Source organism: Tursiops truncatus, chromosome 11, assembly GCF_011762595.2.
Source record: "Tursiops truncatus isolate mTurTru1 chromosome 11, mTurTru1.mat.Y, whole genome shotgun sequence".
In the NCBI taxonomy this organism is placed as follows: domain Eukaryota; kingdom Metazoa; phylum Chordata; class Mammalia; order Artiodactyla; family Delphinidae; genus Tursiops; species Tursiops truncatus.
This window is the reverse complement of record NC_047044.1, coordinates 85,021,741-85,037,993: the sequence shown is the minus strand read 5'-3', so window position 1 is coordinate 85,037,993 and position 16,253 is coordinate 85,021,741. Positions and strand designations below refer to the sequence as shown.

The 16,253-nt window shown below is 38.5% G+C and overlaps 1 protein-coding gene across 1 annotated transcript in view; it reads right to left on the bottom strand.

The window, feature by feature from the left end:
* Positions 1-2,617: 2,617 nt before the first annotated feature.
* Positions 2,618-16,253, bottom strand: part of ST8SIA1 (ST8 alpha-N-acetyl-neuraminide alpha-2,8-sialyltransferase 1) — a 151,343-nt gene continuing 137,707 nt past the window's right edge. The window contains exon 5 of the mRNA XM_019936508.3: positions 2,618-8,146. Within this exon, the coding sequence (XP_019792067.1) occupies positions 7,660-8,146 (487 nt within the window). The 3' untranslated portion in view covers positions 2,618-7,659. The remainder of the gene's footprint in view (positions 8,147-16,253) is intronic.

The following is a 16,253-nucleotide window of genomic DNA, read 5'->3' as shown; positions in this document are numbered from 1 at the left end:
TCCCCCTGTGGCTATCACCTAAGGCGTTCCCTATGAGAAGGTTCTACTACTTCAACAAAGGGTATTTACATACTGTTATCAGACGTCTCCAAGGCCTATATACTATTGTGCATTTATATAAAATAGTCACATTCACTACACTTACAAGAGTTCTTGCTGATGATAAAGATACAACTTGGAACAAACATGGTTACACCTCTAGAGTGATGGGGTACATGAAGGAAATACACAAGGAAGTGGGAGCCAAGCCAGAAAAAGTTAAGGCACCCTCTGCCACCCCCCACCAGGTCAGCCATCTTTTTCTTTTCAATGGGCATAACTAATGCAAGGGGTGTGTGTGTGTTTACACTAGAACACAGGGGAGAAAATACATCTATGTCTGCCTAAGTAATCATGAATATAAAAGCCTTTTACTGAGGTATAATTTTGGAAGCAGTGGACTAAAGCTAACTCTGTGCATAGCATAGGGTGATCGTGTTTCAAAGGGTCAAGTTCAAGGTAACACTTCCTACTATCGCTGCTGCATCATGACCAAAGATCTAAATAATCTTAGTGGAGATGGAAGAGGGGTGTGAGAATGGGAGTGTTTGCATATTCAGGCTCAAACACCAAGGAAAGCCCAACTTGGAGAAGGCAGAAAGGGGGGTAGCATTTAGACCGTGAGGGTCCAAGTAGGTAAATAAGCGCCACTTCTGCTTTCTTCCCTAAGCGTCTCACAGTCTCACGTTGCTTTCTCTAGTGTCTCTCCGTCATTAGCCGTAACAACCGCATGACAATGTATTTCTTTTAAAATGTTTTGAAAAGGTTCTTGAGGCTGACACAAGGACAGCAGCCTCTGTGCTCTCTCTTTGCTGCACACTAAGATCCTTCCCAGTGGCCCCTCTCCATTAAAGCCCTGATTTTTATCTGTATCTTTTTCCTTCTGGTTAAACCACTTTTTTAAGATTATAATTTTCCATTTCTCTTACTATGTAGAGAAAAACAGACATATCTATCTCCTGACTTTCTCTGCCCTGGATAAAAATCACATCTCTTAGATGTTTATTGGTATCATGTGAAACGTAAGCTTTTAAAATGACAAATAACTGGAGAAAATCTAATTACACAGAAGCAGAAAGAGACACGATCAATATATTTAGACACTATTCTATAAAACTCCCAGATAGCTTCGTATCATTGATTCTATCCCACAGCTTCAATAGGAAAACAAATCAGAAAGAATTTTAGCACAATGTAGAGATCAATACAAACACAGGAGGTAGGTAAATTAGTGACCATAACCAAAATATAATTCCTCTTTTGTGCTTTAAAAAGTTATAGTTATGGGTTTTGGCTATCATACAAATGCTCACAGGTATTGTAAGTCAATTTATAGTAAGTTATTTACTCCTTATTTGTTAGAGATGGAAGAAATCAGAAATGCTGGCACCAGAAAATCAGAAGAAGGAGACAGAAGCATATATTTTTTCTTTATTGCAATGACAAGCAGAATTTTTGTGTTATGTTTGAATGAACTTTCCATTCATGTATTCATTTCAATCTCTCACCCCTAGGATGTAGGTAAAAACTTCAGAGAAGCCTAGGCTGGGGGTAAAGGCAGTAGTATCCATTTTCTTATGCTAGGAAGGAAAAAGGTATAGCAATTGCAGATTCACACAAATCTCCTTTCACTTACAGAATAGGAATTTTATGATGCTCAACCTAAACACTGTGGCTTCACATTTAGGATTTTATAAACAGACCGTCTAGGCTTCAGGATGCCTTTGGAGGAGTCTCCAGGGTTTTCAAAGAGGCTACAGAACTTTCTCTAGGCTACTAGAGAACTAGTAGGATATGTGCTATCTTCCCAGCTTCAAGAACTCAGAAAATGCATCAGAGTAGAGAAAAAAAGCTCTATTTTTAATAAACACTGGCAAAGCCATAATCAGGTCAGGGATGACCAGAATTCTGTCACAAGACACCCAAATTTAGAAAGCACAGGTTTAAGCATCTCAGCAAATTTCCACACCAACTCTCTAGTCTCAAGGCTACTAGTTCGACCCCGGAGCCAGGCCAGCTTCCTTGGTAGTGGACAGAGATAGAGAGTGCTGGAAAGCCAAGGCCAAGGGCAGAGACTTCTCTGACCCTTTGTATCCGGAAAGCGTGGGGACTGTGGCGTTGTTCTTCCTTCCGACTTGCCTCTTCCTTGTCCCAGCACTCAATTCACTGAAGCTGTCAAAATTGCTCCTTGTGTTTAGTTGTTGTTACTGCTCACTTTGTAAGAGGCTTGACCTATGTTGCAGGTGCGTCGGAGTTGTCTGCACACTTCCATCCCTGCTGTGTGCCCACTAAAATCAGATCATCGCAGAGGAGACCTCTACACTGGGAAGATGAAGAAATAAAAAGCACAGTATTGGGGCTTCCCTGGTGGCGCAGTGGTTGAGAGTCCGCCTGCCGATGCAGGGGACACGGGTTCGTGCCCCGGTCCGGGAAGATCCCACATGCCGCGGTTCGGCTGGGCCCGTGAGCCATGGCCGCTGAGCCTGCGCGTCCGGAGCCTGTGCTCCGCAACGGGAGAGGCCACAACAGTGAGAGGCCCGCGTACCGCAAAAAAAAAAAAAAAAAAAAAAAAAGCACAGTATTGTTCTCAACACTTATTCCTCTACATGCTCATCCTCAAGTTCCCACAAACGTCCTTACAGCTCTTGATCTTTGAAACTCTACAGACAGAGAGCAGTTATTACCTGGTTCTGGTGGGAAAGTTTTTATACAACACAGTAAGAATTTCCTGAAGCTTTCAGTGGACTGTGATATTTTTTCCTCTTAGGTCCCTCCTAACAAGGATTTATCAGTTAAAAATTTCACAAAGTCGGTATTTTTAAACATAGAAATGAAAACTCTAGGTGGCTGATTTTCAAAACAGAGAAATAGGAGGTGGTATAGAATAAAATTACAACCTACCATAGTTGCCAAGAAGAAATGTTACTGATATCATTTCTATTTGAAATTATCTGTAACATTCCTGTAAATCTTTTGACTAACCTCAGAATACTTTTGGCAAATTCAGAGTCCTAGGATTTTCCCAGTTATTTTCCATGTAGATATTTAAGCCATGTTGCCCATTGCTTCAGGTACAAGTTATATTTAACCGAAACAAGGTTTTTAACCCAGAAAAGGGCATAAATCATCACAAAGCCAAACACAGAGTACTGTTTGAACATCTGTCACTTTGGATCATTGGATCATTTTGGATCATCTGCCCTTGTTAAAATAGCTAAAAGTGAATTCTATAGAAACAAAATCCAGGAAGCACTCCTTAACTTCCTGTGTTACTTACAGTTTAGATGCACAATGTTGTATAAACTTGGTCAAATACTCTATATAAAGCACATGTGTCCAGTGTCCTCTTCCATATAAAAATCTTTCATACTTTCAAAATTTCATAAAAAATCTTTCATACTTTCAAAATTTCATAAAAAATTACTTTTGTTATGGAATGACTTAATCCTTTAGCCATCTTTATTTGACCAAAGTCTAATTAAAATCAAACAGAGGTCATCCTTACTCATGATCCTTAACATCAGTGCAATTCTCCAGTTGGAGCTAATAAAAACAAAAATTCACAACAGGTCCTCATTTTCAGTCTCTTCAACCCCTCTTTTATCCCCATGGAGCAACCTAATTTTTGTCACTAAAAAGCAATTTAAAAATTACACTGATGTCAGAGGGTGACACCTTCTCTTGGCAGATGTATCAAAAATGATGAAATACTTTCATATTAAATGTGTCTGCCATAACTTGAATCTCTTCTGAGCTGCATCTTAAAGGTCAGTAATATTAAAATGTAATCAACCAAATTTGACAAAGAAAGAGGTCCAATGCTGAAGGTCTCAATTTCAAATAAACAAAATAAAAGAATGGGAGTTTAAATTCAACTTCTTGATGTGGCACATATATACAATGGAATATTACTCAGCCATGAAAAGGAACGAAATTGAGTTATTTGTGGTGAGGTGGATGGACCTAGAGTCTGTCATACAGAGTGAAGTCAGAAAGAGAAAAACAAATACAGTATGCTAATGCATATATATGGAATCTAAAAATATGGTACTGATGAACCTAGCGGCAGGGCAGGAATAAAGACACAGACATAGAGAACAGACCTGAGGACATGGAGGGGGTTGGGAGGGGAAGATGGGACAAAGTGAGAGAGTAGCACTGACATATATACACTACCAACTGTAAAATAGATAGCTAGTGGGAAGCAGCTGCATAGCACAGGGAGATCAGCTCGGTGCTTTGTGATGACCTAGAGGGGTGGGATAGAGAGGGTGGGAGGGAGACGCAAGAGCGAGGAGATATGGAGATATATGTATACGTATAGCTGATTCATTTTGTTATACAGCAGAAACTAACACAACATTGTAAAGCAATTATACTCCAATAAAGATGAAAAAAATAAAAAAGAATTCAACTTCTTAAGAGTAATAGAGTATGCCAGAGTACTCTGAAAGATAATTCTAGAAAGATCCTCACTTAGGAAAACACATATTTCAATAAGGATGGGTATATATAACTTTATGCTACACACACGTACACACACACAGACACTCAAAACTCCTAGGTTTAGATACATCTATCTAACCACAGAAAAGGGAATATGTACGCCATACCTAAGGATTATCACTATAAAATAATGCCAAACTGTAACCTACTCTAAGAAAATATTCTCATTAAATTGTAGTCCTGCTTTGAGTGATGTGAGCATGTATGTGTATCCTTAACTGAAGACAATACAGAACAATCAAAATATCACTTTGGTCTAATCCAGGGTTTCTCAGCCTTGGCACTATTGGCATTTTCAAGTGGGGAATTCTTTGCTGGGGGGGCAGGGTGCGCTGCTCCGTGCATCGTAGGATGTTTAGCAGGATCCCGGGTCTCTAGCCACTAGACGCTGGCAGCACCCTCCAAATCATGAAATCAAAAATGTCTCCAGGGCTTCCCTGGTGGCGCAGTGGTTGAGCATCTGCCTGCCAATGCAGGGGACACGGGTTCGAGCCCTGGTCTGGGAAGATCCCACATGCCGCGGAGCAGCTAGGCCCGTGAGCCACAATTACTGAGCCTGCGCATCTGGAGCCTGTGCTCCGCAACAAGAGAGGCCGCGATAGTGAGAGGCCCGCACACCGCGATGAAGAGTGGCCCCCACTTGCTGCAACTAGAGAAAGCCCTCGCACAGAAACGAAGACCCAATACAGCCATAAATAAATAAAAATTAAAAAAAAAAAACGTCTCCAGACATTGCCAAGTGTCAGCAGACGGGGGAGGGGAATCACCCCATTAAGAAGCCCTGATCTAATGACACTTTATCGATTTGGGCCATTTCTGTGTTGCCTTTCAGAAACCCAAAATGTATAGACTAACCACTGTACAAACCTATTGCATAAACATAGCCCAGGAATCATAAGATGTAAAATTTCCAGAAGGCGTCTCCAATGGAACTGTGACACGTGCGTTCTATGGAGCTCATTAGTTACACCTGAACAGTTTTAATACTTAAAGCACTAATCTGAGTGATACATATTTTATTAACTTTTATGTACGCTTTTTGTTAGGCCTTTTATATTTTGATGAAACATATACCTAAAAATATATTTCTTTTTAAGGTAGTTATTAAGTAATAACAATAGCTCAAAAGAGGAAATATATTCAGGGTTGTACACACAGTGAATATTTAATGCAACTCCCTCATAGTACATTCTCATTACATTTTTGCTGCCAAATAGGATCAAAAGAGAAAATGAGATCTGCAGAGAACCAATACTCTCAAATTCTTAACTTTCTAAGTATCAACAGACTCTGTGTTACGTCAACCAGCTGTATTTTAACTGCTGATCTCTATAATAATCTCAATATTCAATCATCTTTAGAAATTGGCTATTCCAATGATGTAGAATTTTTCCAAGGGCTTTGTTACCTTGGTATCTTTTAAATTAACCCACTAAAAACTGCCACCTGTTTAACTGTTTCAGTCTATATTGTATACCAAGTCTCTACCTTTAAAAATGAAGCAGAACTTTTGGGTACAGTTTACCTACATTTTGGTGACACTTAAAAGTAAAGTTAGTGATTTCTACTGTCTCCTTTTAGATTAAGGCATCCCAAAGCCCAAAGACCATGTGAGGTTTCTTTTCCCTTTCTCTTATATGTAAACACATCTGACTGCTTGTAATCTGTCAACAGAGTTTGTGTGCAGTTGTGTCGAAGTTGAGGTAACAAGCCTTCTAAGCAGTCCTACCTGTTACTAAGGGAATAAACAGCTACTAATTCACATCCCTTTACTGGTGTGAACCATGCCTTGATGACCATGCTTAACACAGCACTTACTCATGAGATGCTGGGAAGAGTCACATTGACTAAACCAATTCTGCTCATTTGGAGTGATTTGGGGGTAAGGCTTGCATCTCATACTGGTTTGAGCATTACAGCAGCATGCAGTAAGCTGGCTTCTCTCCTATCAAGGTGTAGTAGGTAGTACCTAATGCATTTGTAGCTCTCCAACACCAGTTACAGATTTTTGCCACCCAGGTCATGTGGGTTCGGCTTTCATAGTCACACAGGAATGAGCTTTGTTTAACAGTGTGTGTGTGAGAGACTATGTATGAGGGTACGCAAATATATGCATTCTTTTATGTGTGCATGCATATTCTTTATCTTGGAGGGAACATACCATGGCAGATAGAAAAGGATATGCCTTCCGATCTATCTTCCAGAGACTAAGCTTTATGTCATTGTGCTTTACTTCATCTCCAAACATTAAATTATGAAGACAATTCTGCCAATTTGCAAATAAATAATGCACTCACATTTGCAGTTTTGGGCACTAAAATAATAATAATGCAAACAGGTTACATAATGCACACCTAAAATTGAGTTTATGCCCTAAATTCTGAGGAGGGAAAGTGGCTCTTCATCCTGACAATGAATCAACCCAGACTAAATTCAACAATGCTTCACATTGTCTAAGTAGACCTGACAAAAGGGGAGGAGGTCATTCTTACTTAACGTTTTTTAAATGGAAGGGAAGGGAACTCTAGTTAACATAGACTTGGTTCAACAAATCACAATAATCAGCTGTAGCATTTTGGGTCCATATTATTCAGTAAGGGATTTTTAAAATCTACCCCATCACCTACTCACTGCCCTTAAACAAGGCAAAAATAAATAATAATTTTTTAAAAACCTATAGCTCTAATGTTAGTCTTAATAAGATAGCTTTTTTTTAATTAAGCCAGTTCATGTTGATAATCACTAACACTTTGATCCTGGCATTTCGTTTACTATACCTTGATTAATTCCTCAGCTTCAACCATTAGAGTTTTGTCTTGTTTGTGAACTGGGTCATCTCTATTTGAAGCATGAAAATGTGCTTTACCAACATCATTTCATCAGCAGGTTACTAGGTGCATATCCACCATGTGCTATAAAAGATTTCATAGGACATTTCACTTCTTTTTTTTCCTTCCAGCCAACAGTAAAAGTAGAGTTCCCCTTGAGTTTTTGTTGTCGTTTTTACCAAGTGGCCCACGCAAATCCATGAAACGACCTGACCATTCCCTATTGGAGTCACGTAGAAAACCTAACAAAAATACCCTGGCTCAGTCCTTTCTTTTTCCACAGTCCCTAGGAAGTGGGTGGGAGTGAGGTGTCCTCACATGGGTCTAACTGCATTCTCAGTGCACCAATTTTATGAAGATACCAGAGTTGGAGAAATTCCTCCGGCATGGCATGGAAGCCAGAAAAGGGCAGGACATTATCATAGTAGTGGTGGCTGATGGGTTGTTCATGCATATTCACAGAGAAGGGCCAGAAGCCATAGATGGCCACCTCTTCACAGAGGCCCAGGGCCGCGCTCACCAGAAAGAGTCCTGTGGACAGGCGCTTGGCATGAATTCCCCTACTTTTCCAGAACTTCCCAATGCTACGCAGAAAGTTGGGGTTGGCAAAGAGCACTGTTTGATTGGCACCAACATCTGACAGTGTGTAATAAACCCGGAGGGATGGCTCTGTTCCCGTCTTCATAGAAAAGGCAGGCATGTAGATGTAACTGTGGTTATACACTTTCATGTGGTCCACAAACGTCTTTCTGGACCATAGCAGGTTCTGAAACCTATCAAAAAGAAGAAGCTCAGTTAAACCTGGAGAAAAGAAACTCATCAATACCCACTCTATTGTTCTTCTGATGGCCCTGATAGCTCATATCATCTCAGCAAAAAACAAGAAAAACACTTCTCTTGTATTTAAAATCCACCTTGAACTTACCAGTTCTCTCTCATCAAGTAGCCTGACTTTTCCCCACCGCAACATCTTAAACTCCAGTTAAGATTCTTTAATGAGATGCCCTCTGAACTAAAATGCATTGTACATTTTTGTTCTCTTTTAGAATTTACTTGCCTGGAATGTAAAAATGATTTAATATTCATGAATTCACAAAGATTGTTGGTTGTTGCATAGGCTTTTGATAAAAGCTATTTGTGTGGTAGACGTAAGCACAGGACTGGTTTTCTCATCTGCAAATCAAAGGAATCACTTCTAAGATACTTCTTACCATTGAAATTCTATAAGTATGCAGCTTAATCAGTGAATGCTATATTATAATAATACATGGAAAAAGAAAGACTTGTCTCTATTATAAAATGCTACTAAGCGTTGCCCATATTGCTTGCTCCAATGCTTTCCTATGTTCTTTCAGTTTGGATTACATAGAAAGAGGATCTCTGATTCAAATGTATTCAGCTAAAATTAATGATACACATCCTATGCATCAGGCATTGGGGAAGTAAGATTTTAATGACCCAATTTTTGATCTCAGGAAATTCCAGTCCAGTTGTGAAACAAAAATATAAGTGAGCACAATATAATGTTCTAAGTACAACTGCTGATATTTGTATAAATTACTATGGAATACAGATGAAAAAATAATTCTGCCTTGGGAGACAGAGTGGGTTCCTAGAAAGCTACAGACAGGGAATGACATTTAAATACATCTCCTTAGGGGAACAACAGGAAGAACAACCACTAAACTATAAAGGACACTTTGGTCATAGGCAAGGGTGCAGTGTCCTGAAACAATGATGAGTATTCTGTGTCCCTGGAACGAGCGAGACAGGGATTGTGGAGACAGTGATGGGAGATGAGGTATGTTGCAAAAACCCTTGTGTCTCTAATTTGTTTGGGCTGCACTCTGTGATGACTGAGAACCTTCACAGAAGTGAGTACTTAGAGCACTTACTATCTGGATTATAAATATTTCATCATTTGTTTAGTTGTCAATCTGTGTCAAAAAAAGTGACTCTGGTGATCTGGGGAAGGAAGAGGCTGGTGGCCTGGAGACCAGTTAAGAGGCTGCTGATGTAGCTCAAGTGAAAAAAGACAAAAAGACCGTGAGTGCCTTGTAACTTCTTGTTCTTTCACAAACGGAAGTCACCTGTCTTGGGTTACGTGCAGGTGAAGAAGCAGCATTTGAGAATGGAATTGAGCCACTACCAGCGGAGGGAAGTCTGGCCTGACAGGTTGGCAGGGCTCATCAGAAATATGTGAAACTGAAACTCTGAATACACAAATCCACAGGATTTTATGTCGCATTCAGTGTTATGAACTCTGCCTGCCAAGAAAGATGTTCTTCTTAAGCCCAAAGGAAGGGAAATTCCTCAAGTTTTCTTCATGTCCTCGATTCAGCAGCCTGCCTTAGCAATTTTCCCTGGGCTCTGACAGAGAAGCGACAACAGGGTTTTTAGGTGCAATAACTTTACCCTAAAAGAAGGCATGGAAGACACTGATCCCTACTGTGGAGCTGGGCGAGCCTCTCCAACACAGGCTCCTGCTTCCCAACTTCAATAGGCTCTGCTTAATAATTCTTTTATTCTCTCCACTGCCCACCCACATTTGCTGCTCGCTAACACTTTCCCAATCGTGTAGATACACCCTGCAGATAACTTCCTACTTCATCTGAACTATGGTTCTCAAACTTTAGTTAGAATAACCTGTATCACCGATTCCTAGATTCTGATGAGAGTGATACAGGGAGTTGAATTTTTACCCAGCATTCCCTGCTGATTCTGATGCACGTGTCCGGAGGCTATACTTATTTAGAAGATCGACACCATCAATGTAAGCTATCTAACTCTCTGCACCTTTCCCTCAGCATCTCTTTCTTTACATCTTCTAATTTTGTCCTTGCTCCTTCTTCCTCTCTGAGTCTTCTCCTCTGTGAAACAGGCTGTTTCACACTCCCTAGTGGGTCTCCCCTCTTTAAAACAATCAACCTCTCCATCTCTACTGAATTATTCCCTTCTATCTTCTAAACATGGCTCTAACTTAATAAAAGAAAATTCAACATATGCCTAGAGTGTTCCCAGAGCTACCCTCTAGTTCTCTCATTTCACCATCAACATCCTAGAACAGTTACTACACTTCTGCTTATTCCCTTTCTTGCTTCCATTCCCTCCTTACTGCTGTGCAGAATGGTTTCTATTCCACAGGGCTCTTCTGGCTGAAGGAACTTCTCCTTATTTTTGTAGTGGACTACATACTAATGAGAATTACAGACAGCTCCAATAAAATCAAGGCAATTGATTTTATGTTCCCTGTCTTAAAGCTGACTGATTATTCTTAAAGAAGGTAGTTTTCCTTCCTTGAGTTTTAACTTTGAAAAGGAACACACATCTTGGATTTACTGTACTCCTAATTTTATTGGCATGGTTAAAAAACCAGCTTATATATTATGTTTTATTATTTTTATCTACCTCGTTCTTCAGAATAGCTCAGAATTGTTGTATACTGTATGAATGGAAAACTATTAAATAATAATTGAAAAAGAAGAAAAATGAAACTGACCAGTCAATAAAGTATTAAAAATAGAAGTGATTAATATATAAAGAATATGGGCACACAATAGAAAAATATAACACAAAGTACATTTTACAAATGAATTTAATATGTGATAATAGAAACAATGATGAAATTTTTTAAATTAGTTAATAAACAACATCAAGATAACTAGTTAACAATTTGAAAATTTGAGGGGGGACAGATTCATACTTGACAAGAAATTTTTTTTAAATTTCAAGATACGTAAGATAAATATTTAAAGTCTACATAAAGAAAACAAGAAAAACTAACGAAAACAATTGTGAACTTATCATTTACAAAATATCTTCTACAAAGGAAACTATTGACAAAATTGATTATGTTAAGATGTGAAATTTCATTACGACAAAAAAGAACATAACTGAAATAAAAAAAGGAAATGACTCCAAAAAATATTTTCAGCCAACATGACAACAGAATGTTAATACTGACAACATTATAGTCTAAATATATTGGTATATTGACATGAAAATGGACAAAAATACAGACAATAAAAGGGAATTGTGATTAATAAAAGGTTAAAATGTTCAGCTTCAGGTTGCCAGTCAAGGTGCAAACTGAATAGAATCAGGGAAGGTAAGGGCCCAGCTCTCCCCCCAGCAAATCTCTAGAAATAAGAGAAAAGATGTTTTTTTTAAAAAATCTACCTTTATCCTAAAAAAAAGAAAAGAAGGCAAACCTTCAGTCAATCCCCACATCTGGAATACTTCTGAAAACAGAAAGCTTATAGAAGGAAGGCAGAATATAAACTAAGTTGCCAAGCATTACTCTAAAAGGTAGCTGTGCCCTATTCCTTAAGGCAGGAGATACTGGAGAAGGTGGGTGTCTTGGAACAATCAACAAGGTTATTGTTCAGATTATAGGGCAGCAGGAACATGCAGGTGGGTCGAACCCTAAAATCCTGCACTGGCCAATTATCACTGTGTGTGGTGGAGAGGTAGTGTCAGCCTCTAGGGAGGAACAGTGGCTGTGTGCCCAGATGATACCTGGCCCAGCCAACAGGAAACTGGGGATTCTTTTCAATTCATACAGTGTTGGCAGCCAGGCCAATGGAGGGCCCAGAGAGAGACCTGTAGATTATGACACTTGGGAGTCACCCAAGAGAAAGCCACCTTGCCACCTTCTGTTCAACTGAGAGTGAAGCCCACCTGTCAACAGGTCCAGTCCCTGCACAGAGCTTCCAGTCTCCAAACAAGAACAGATAGTCAAGATTAGAAGACATTGAAGGAAAGCCTCCAACACGAAAGTCAGAGAACAGAATGGAAGAATGAAAGAACTCAGAAAAAAACAAGATCATTAAAGAGGCAGAAGAAAACTCTTAAAAGTCTATAATTAGTTTGTTTAGAAATATTAATTATTAATTAATATTTGCACCCATGAACTAAGACTTAGATGCTATAAAATGAAAAAAAAATTTAGGTAATAAGAAAGAGCTGTTAGTAATTAGAACATATAACAACAGATGGATTCTGGTAAAGGAAATCTCCAGGAAGACAGTTTACACAGCAGGCTGAGAAAGCCATCAATCAGATTCTATGAGAGAAAAAGATAGTTTCTAAAAGGATGTTTATACATAGAGAATCCTAAAGATGCTACCAGAAAACTACTAGAGCTAATCAATGAATTTGGTAAAGCTGCAGGATACAAAATTAATGCACAGAAATCTCTTGCATTCCTACACACTAATGATGAAAAATCTGAAAGAGAAATTAAGGAAACACTCCCATTTACCACTGCAACAAAAAGAATAAAATACCTAGGAATAAACCTACCTAAGGAGACAAAAGACCTGTATGCAGAAAACTATAAGACACTGATGAAAAAAATTAATGATGATACAAATAGATGGAGAGATATACCATGTTCTTGGATTGGAAGAATCAATATTGTGAAAATGACTCTACTACCCAAAGCAATCTACAGATTCAATGCAATCCCTATCAAACTACCAATGATATTTTTCACAGAACTAGAACAAAAAATTTCACAATTTGTATGGAAACACAAAAGACTCCAAATAGCCAAAGCAATTTTGAGAAAGAAAAACAGAGCTGGAGGAATCAGGCTCCTGGACTTCAGACTATACTACAAAGCTACAGTCATCAAGACAGTATGGTACTGGCACAAAAAGAGAAATATAGATCAATGGAACAGGATAGAAAGCTCAGAGATAAACCCACACACATATGGTCGCCTTACTTTGATAAAGGAGGCAAGAACATACAATGGAGAAAAGACAGCCTCTTCAATAAGTGGTGCTGGGAAAACTGGGACAGCCACATGTAAAAGAATGAAGTTAGAACACTCCCTAACACCATACACAAAAATGAACTGAAAATGGATTAAAGACCTAAATGTAAGGCCAGACACTATCAAACTCTTAGAGAAAAACCGAGGAAGAACACCCTTTGACATAAATCACAGCAAGATCCTTTTTGACCCAGCTCCTAGAGAAATGGAAATAAAAACAAAAATAAACAAATGGGACCTAATGAAACTTAAAACCTTTTGCACAGCAAAGGAAACCATAAACAAGACGAAAAGACAACCCTCAGAAAGGGAGAAAATATTTGCAAATGAAGCAACTGACAAGGGATTAATCTCCAAAATTTACAAGCAGCTCGTGCAGCTCAATATCAAAAAAACAAACAACCCAATCCCAAAATGGGCAGAAGACCTAAATAGACATTTCTCCAAAGAAGATATACAGATAGCCAACAAACACATGAAAGGATGCTCAACATCACTAATCATTAGAGAAATGCAAGTCAAAACTACAATGAGGTATCACCTCACACCAGTCAGAATGGCCATCATCAAAAAATCTACAAACAATAAATGCTGGAGAGGGTGTGGAGAAAAGAGAACCCTCTTGCACTGTTGGTGGGAATGTAAATTGATACAGCCACTATGGAGAACAGTATGGAGGTTCCTTAGAAAACTAAAAATAGAACTACCAAATGACCCAGCAATCCCACTACTGGTCATATACCCTGAGAAAACCATAATTCAAAGAGTCATGTACCACAATGTTCACTGCAGCTCTATTTACAATAGCCAGGACATGGAAGCAACCTAAGTGTCCATCGACAGATGAATGGATAAAGAAGACGTGGCACATGTATACAGTGGAATATTACTCAGCCATAAAAAGAAACTGAGTTATTTGTAGTTAGGTGGATGGACCTAGAGTCTGTCATACAGAGTGAAGTAAGTCAGAAAGAGAAAAACATATACTGTATGTTAACACATATATAAGGAATCTAAAAAAAAAAAAAAAAAAAGGTTCTGAAGAACCTAGGGGCAGGACAGGAATAAAGACGCAGATGTAGAGAATGGACTTGAGGACGTGGGGAGTGGGAAGGGTAAGCTGGGATGAAGTGAGAGAGTGGCATGAACATATATACACTACCAAGTGTAAAATAGCTAGCTAGTGGGAAGCAGCCACACAGCACAGGGAGATTGGTGCTTTGCGACCACCTAGAGGGGTGGGAGAGGGAGGGTGGGAGAGAGACGCAAGAGGGAGGGGATATAGGGATGTGTGTATACGTATAGCTGATTCACTTTGCTATAAAGCAGAAACTAACACACCATTATAAAGCAGTTATCCTCCAGTAAAGATGTTAAAAAAAATCAAAAATAAAGAGGGCAAAAAAAGAAAAAAAGGAACAAAATTGAGTTATTTGTAGTGAGGTGGATGAACCTAGAGTCTGTCATACAGAGTGAAGTAAGTCAGAAAGAGAAAAACAAATACCGCATGCTAACAAAAAAATAAATGAATAAATAAATAAAAGGATGTCTCAACAACAAAATAGTGACTCTGACAGACCAGCATGTAGGCAGTAATGAAAGAAGATTTGCAGCTCTAATGGGAGTCTGGAGATGAATTAGTGACTGTTGCATGGAAAGCCTTTATTTACTCTGGGGAAAAATTAAAAGTTGAAGTGGATATTAAATACTTGTAATAGACTTTTTGTCTCAGATGTGAACAGTACTTAGATAGACACTAAGGTAAGCACTGACTATTGATTTGATTGTGATATATCTGTACTGAGAGAATAAGAAAGTGTAAGTGTGTATGGGGGAGTGGTGCTGTGAGGAGCACTTTAAGAGAGAAAAATCTTAATTTTTTCATAAAATATCTATAGATAAATGGAAAAAAAATTTAATTGCAATTAAGCATGCTGCTTTAAAACGTAACAAGAGAAACATCAGCTAGAGAAGTTGAACGCCTTGAAACATTTCTTGCAGGAGTGTATGACAGGAGATTCCTGCTTTCTATTTGAAAGCAGTCATATTATTTGATCTTGAAAACTATGTATTATACACATAATATTTTGGTAAAACAGATATTAAATTTTTTAAATCATAAAAATAGAAAATAAAGAATATATATATGTGTATAACTGAATCACTTTGCTGTACAGCAAAAATTAACAAAACATTGTCAATCAACTATACTTCAATAAAATAAATTAAAAATATAAACTAATGTCTACTGATCCAATGAACAACACCACCCAAAAGTGTAACAGTCCAGAAACTTTATGCACCTAACAAGATAGTTTCAAAATATATTTAGCGGGCTTCCCTAGTGGCGCAGTGGTTGAGAGTCTGCCTGCCGATGCAGGGGACACGGATTCGTGCCCCGGTCCGGGAAGATCCCACATGCCGCGGAGCGGCTGGGCCCGTGAGCCATGGCCGCAGAGCCTGCGCGTCCGGAGCCTGTGCTCCGCAACAGGAGAGGCCACAACAGTGAGAGGCCCCCGTAAGGCAAAAAAAAAAAAAAAAAAAAAAAAATATATATATATATATATATTTTTAGCAAAACTGCTTAAAATTCAGATAGATAGGTGTTCACAAACCCACAATCATAATTAAGTCTTTAATTTTAAATGTCTATTATTTTTAAACATGAATAGAAAGTTTCTAAAATGACCACGTTATGTCACACAAGAAAATATATATATATATACATAAATATATTAAAACAATTATTATCATAAAGTCCAGATCATCAACCACATAAAAATATACATACTGCACTGGAAAACATATTTCAAGTATGTTTACAAGGGGAAGTCAATATTTACAGATGATATAATTACCTGTCTAGAATATATAAGAGAACCAACTGAAAAAGTATTTATTAAAACCAATAAAGTCTAGATCAACTTCTAAAAATCCATAGTTAAACTAGGAGAGAACTTCCTCAGCTTGATTAAAAAATATCTATAAAAAACCTACACCTAACATAATACTTTATGGTGAGAAACTTGAAGCCCTCCCACTAACGTTGGGAACAAGCCAAGGATGTCTCCAAGTCAAGGAGCTCACCACTACTTTCA